At 39.5% G+C, this 6,000-nt stretch overlaps 1 protein-coding gene across 1 annotated transcript in view; it reads left to right on the top strand.

Annotated features, from left to right (window-relative positions):
* Nucleotides 1-952: 952 nt before the first annotated feature.
* Nucleotides 953-6,000, top strand: part of LOC139734808 (uncharacterized) — a 66,749-nt gene continuing 61,701 nt past the window's right edge. The window contains 5 exon segments of the mRNA XM_071645594.1: nt 953-983; nt 2,372-2,497; nt 3,317-3,514; nt 4,100-4,276; nt 4,986-5,234. Of these exon segments, the coding sequence (XP_071501695.1) occupies nt 953-983; nt 2,372-2,497; nt 3,317-3,514; nt 4,100-4,276; nt 4,986-5,234 (781 nt within the window).

Genomic DNA, 6,000 nt, shown 5'->3' with positions numbered 1-6,000 from the left:
ACTATACTTTGTAAAGTCGGCGGGCTGGTGCCACGCCCTTGCCCATTGCCGCTGATGGCGATCTACCTTGCAGGTGGCCTGAAAAAAATGCATTTTATGAAGCGCGAATTTCACAGGATACATTTGGTCCTGATGGTTTGTTATGTCTGCTTGGGAGTGTCGGATCAGCGATGTTGCAGTAGTTATGGCGGAGTTCTCCGTCATCCGAGTCTACTCAACACCTTATTTTGCATCTCTTGTAAAAATATTAAATCAAATGATGAGAAACTTTAGTTGCTACCGACGATTCATTGCCACAAGTTCTACCCAATGCCAACATTCCAATAAAGGAGAACACTCCATTTCCTTTTGTTTAGTTAGATGAAAATATTCCAGCAACATACAAGATGTGTAGGCCATACTGACAGCCCCTCTTGACATCGTAGAGGCTACTACTGAATAAGCCTACTTTTACTATCATGTAGAAAAGGAGAAGTGAAGGAATGGAAACAAAATGATTGATTAATGAAAGGAAATGCACAGATTAACAAGAAACAAAAGTGGTATCGGGCAACCAGTTTCATAAATGATTAAGAAACTCGAGAACGTAGCTATGTATCAGCCCGATGATTTGGCACAGGGAGTGACTACGCAGTCGACTTAATTCTCGTTGCGGGGACTTCTCTTGTTTGTGTGAAAGTATTATATTGATGTACTATACACTGTGCATAAAAAAATATTGCTGTACAAACTTGTGTTCTTGTCTTATAGGCCCGTAAGAACTTCAAGGAGAAGGAGAGTGGTATTCTCACACCAGTTGCCAACCACGAACAAAATTAAAAATAAAAATACTAAGTGACGAAAGGGTTGGGTCCAAAAACAGTGAACTTGCTGTCTTCTGTGAGAGTGGCGAGAGGGGAGACGACGGATCTATAAAGAAAAACCTTGCGGGAGCTTTTAGTTTGCTTTCAAGATGAACGTGACAGTTTTGCGCATGCGCGCAAGTGAGAGCCTCGATTCGAGAACAAACGAAATGGCGTGGGGCTTCAGATGAATAAGAAGCTGTGTACACACAACACACAGATGCAAGTAGAGAAGTGATAACAATTGCTGAATAGGGTATGCTAATTTGTGCTGAACAAACGGCGAGTGGTTACGTCGTGTTATGCAGGAATGCGAATGGAGATTCGTGCCCATTTTCAAGCAAAACTTTTGTAATGTATTCAAATATAATGCATGCCTCCATCGCATCAGACTTCAGTAACATCGGGTGGGTTATTAGGCCTGGTGAATTGTATGAAACTCCTGGTATCGTAATATTCGTTGGAATTCTGACGGCATTCTCGCAAGAACAAAACTACATCGGTTGTCACAATTTGGATAAGGGAGAACTCAAATTTGGCAGAAAGTGTCCTTTACTTCCTAGTTGTCTGTTTATTGAACGATGAACCGACAGAAACAGAAAACGAAATTCAAATCTTAGGTACATTTTGCAGGTGGCTTTTGAATTTTACAGTCCTAGGATGGATTCCTCTGTTGAGAAGACTTGTACTGCAGCTGTTTTCATTCTTTGGCCTAAATGAGATTGATTCTACTAAGAACATCTAGTCATTCAATTCGCTGCAATGTTCCTTTTTCATAGTCTTAGTCTGTCTGTATCAAAATGTCTACATGTGCCGAACTCGCCTAATCCGATGAGACTGCTAGTGAGTGGCCATGCTTTAGATTCTGCTGTATGTGATAACAGGGTTTTCAATCCATTACCCAATATCTAAAGGAATTTCACGCTGAACGTTTTCTTGTTATATTGTACAAAATATAAGATTTGGCAGTCGTGTTGATATAGTATACATTTGCCACTTGAACAGTGAAAGTAGAAATGAGCGTGTTTTGAAGGCAGACAGTGTTACAAAGTCCTATTATACTTCCTGGGAACTGTCTCGTAAAACTTGAAGAATGTGTTCGCAAAAAAAAAAAAAAAAACGATAAGTCCATTTTTGAAGATTTTGAAGTACGGTCACTGTCATGAAGTACAAAATAATCTTTTAAAGGATTATTGGTCACTACATATAAAGGTAAATTTTTGAAGTTATGGTCAAAAGAAGCAAACGTTTTCTTACTCTCTTTATTTTCTTGACCTTTAATCGCAAATATCTCCATTTGGCGAATATGGACTTGTCGGTTTTTGCGAACAAACTCTTCACTTGATATCGATATCAAGGTACATATCCAGTTATAAGCTACTAAAACCTTTAACCTGATTGGCCGAGACCAAATTTGTCATAAAAAAATTAGCGGTTGTTACTTTGTAACAGGTTTCATAAAAAGGGACCCCGGTCTAACGCATCTGTTTGCCCATAATTTGGGGCGTTTCCTCTGAATTTTCCTACAGAGTGTACCGTGAACCAGTGTCCCAACGGCGAGAACTGCTATGTGAGGGACGTCGACGGGGAACTGCCATATGCATGTGAATGTTCGGTTCCTTTTACGCAGGGAGCTGACTGCTCCGTTTTATCAGGTAAGTGGCGCCATGCGTGGTTGGCATCCGTTCACCTGTGGTGCTATATCATGTAGATTTTTTAAAGTTTGCACATTACTGTTTTGAAATAGTTGCTGCATCCAGTTGCTGAACATGTTTTGACGAGAAACACCGTAGAAGTAGTAGTAGAGCAGCTACACAATGGAAAATGGAGAACGGGCAAAGGTGTACTTCGCAATTATTAGGTGAACGGCCGCCCCTTGTATAATTATACGAGGGAGCGAGCGAACAAAAAATGCCGAGCAAAGTTATTGCGAAGTAATCAAACCGTTTGGAAAATTACTTAATATTTAGAATATATTCTTGTGTATTTCTGTGTGATTGCAGGTTCTGAGATGTTTCCTTGACACCTTTTGACTTACGAATTAACTCAGTAATAGGGCTTTCTACAGCTCAGTCGGTAGAGCACCGGGCTAGCATCAGGAGGTCTCGAGTTCGAATCCCGATGGAATCCCATTCTCTATGCTCATATTTTTTACTAATGAATTATTTTATACGTTACGCTTTCACAAGCGAGGCTTCTAACCTGCCCATTTCTCGCAATAACTTTGCACTTTATAAGATATACTACATCATGGCAGAACATTTACATATTGAAATAAAAACAGACTGTACCAAGATTTTCACCTAATTTGGCAATATATTTCAGAACTGGTAACTGATATTCCCTAATGTTTTTGTGTCAACCACCCTACCCATATTTTTCTTAATCATTCATTGCTTGGTCATTTCATCTTTTTTGTAAATGTCTTAATCTAATGATTCCGTTTTTTGTCACTCTGTGATCAAACTGAACAGACGGTCAGGAAATCTTTACGTGCTATGGCGACTCGTGCAGATCAGGAACCTTCGCATCCGTCAACTACCCGGGACTGTACAACAACCGCTACAGGGCGCTGTACCTCTTGTACATCCCTGGAGCCACCAGCATTACTTTCACTTTCAGCCCGCTCTTTGACATTGAAGAATTCAAAGATGAACTGTATGTTGGAGCTGGTAAGTAGTGTGCTTTTATGTTTTTGGTTTTAATATGTTTTTGTGTGATCTTAAGAAAGATAAAGACCACCTAACACGAGTAATACAAGTAGGTAAATACAATTGTATATCCATCTAGCATGTCTAGATTTTCTTTTCTGCAGACATTTGGAGTTGAAAATAAGTTACTTAACGCTAAAATTTTCTCTTTGTCCATTTTGTTTCCTCTGGGTAAATATTGTTTATATTGCCGAAAGGGACTGTGATTATTCATTGAATTATCTACTTAGTATGATTTTTTTTTTACCCGTTTACACTCTGTTAAACGTTGTAAACCCAATAGAGACAATGATATTTTGTAACAACGTACAGTTGTATGTATAGTGTCCAACTAGCATCGTGTCTTACAAGTACAAAGATGATCAATTAGATCAACCGATGAAATCAAATCAAATCGGCATCCAGGATAATTGTTTGCGTAGTAGAAACTTGCATTCGCAAGGATTGACATATCGTGCTGCTTTACGTGTAATCCGATTCGCATGTGTGTTTACAACGGTAAGGCGGATTCCCGATTATCTAAAAACTTTTTGTGTTGTCTTCCAGGTCTGCAGTACTCGGATTCCCAACTTGATGGTGTCGGGAGTCCACCCAACTGGTATTTCTTCGAAGGTTCCGAGCAACCTGGCAGTTTCACCATTCAGGGAGATACGGCTTGGATGTACTTTGGTACCGATAAGAACATCCAGCGGAATGGATTTGAAATCTCATGGAATGGTCTCGGTAAGAAAGAGAAACTTCAATTAATTTTTTCATTTCTTTATTAATTTTCATTTCCAGGTAAATTGCAAGTGCAGTAAAATATGAATACATAATTGTGCATATTCATACTAAACTGATAGAAAAGATTAGTTATAATGGAGGAAAATCAATGTAAAAAATCAAATCAATCTGTATTTTGATCCAGTTCTCCGCTGAAAATTGGTGACGTTTTTCTATACTATCAGAATCATAACCGCATTCCTTAGAATTCCAATAGTTTCAGTTCATTTTTTTAACAATTTGATCATTGGAATTTGCTTCAAGAAATCTGTTCCTCTGCAAATCCGTTGAAAGCATAAAAATTGCAGAAATACATAGTAACTACATTACAATAATAAAAGAAGGAACAAGAGTCGTGTAACAACAAAATCAACGAAACACTAAAAAAGGTACATCAAAAAAAAAATTCCTCCTCATTACGTACTTCCGTTCTTTCTTTTTTTATTCACTCAATTATCAACTTTATCCCGAGTAATGATCGAGGGGAAAGGGGAGGCTTCTCGGAATATTTTGTTTGACGATTTCTGGTTTGACGATTTCGCAAAACGATAAAGCCCTGTGACCATACCAGTGCCTTTCAAATTCTTATAAATGTTAAATTCCTCGAAATGAAATGAATAACATGAGAAATTGGTTTGTATTGTTGTTTTCTGGTATATCTTACTAACAGTGGACACTACTCCACCGGTATTTGTCAACTGCCCGGCTAACATCGTGAGGACCGTTGAGCTTGGTACCTCCAGCACTGCCGTGTCTTGGACCGTACCCACGGCGACTGACGCCAATGCATTCACCGTTGTCTCCACGAGCACCCCCGGTAGCATCTTCAACACTGGAACGACCACAACAGTGACGTACACGGCGACGGATGAGTTCGGCAATGTCGGCCAGTGCTCGTTCACAGTCACCGTTGTTGCCAGTACGGAACCATCATTATTATTAAGTCACCAATATGCAAAAGAGTTTCTATGTGTGTGCGTTAATTGATGTCTCGTACGATTACGTCCTCTGACAGAGTGTTTAAGATAGCAAGTTGTACGTTAATTGTTTGATATTGTTTGAACACCGAGCTGTTGATATATCGCCCCATAATATGCAGTTGTCAACCCAGATGAATACAATTTCGAGTGCAATGTATTCCCAACATGTGGATCCATTACATTGACAAAACAAATACGTTTGGAGATTTTTTTTCAGTTCAGATTCCATGTAGAGATCATGTCGCTGAGCAATCATGAAACGAGCACTTGCTCTTGTTCGAGTATTGTGCTTTGTTTATACCAACACCACACAGACCTTGGCCATACAAGTTGCCCGAAGCTGTCACTGCTACGAATTTCATGTAATTCCTGACATTTTTTGTTTCGACTGAAATGATAATCACACATGATCAGCGCCTTTACTCTCTTTTCTTTCTCTTCCCCTTTAGCATGCGATTGCAGTAATAACCCAACTGTTTTGCAGGGCCGCTAGTAGGGGATTTAACGGTGGAACCCACATTGACCAAAAAACAAAACAAAAAAAAACACGCGTAAAAAAAAGCAGTATGCAAAGAAAAGTCCGGTGCCACTGCGTGGCAAGCTTATTGCAAGATACACCAATATCTACACAAATAACCCCCAGAGTCGACAATTCTATCTTTGATCCGAAGCAGAGCCGAGGATATAAGCCGATCCTCAAGTACG

Source organism: Diadema antillarum, unplaced genomic scaffold, assembly GCF_040938485.1.
Source record: "Diadema antillarum isolate AM-2024a unplaced genomic scaffold, OU_Dant_1.0 seq00000547_RagTag, whole genome shotgun sequence".
NCBI lineage: Eukaryota > Metazoa > Echinodermata > Echinoidea > Diadematoida > Diadematidae > Diadema > Diadema antillarum.
Note: the sequence above shows the minus strand (reverse complement) of the source record. Positions and strands in the feature narration are given on the sequence as shown.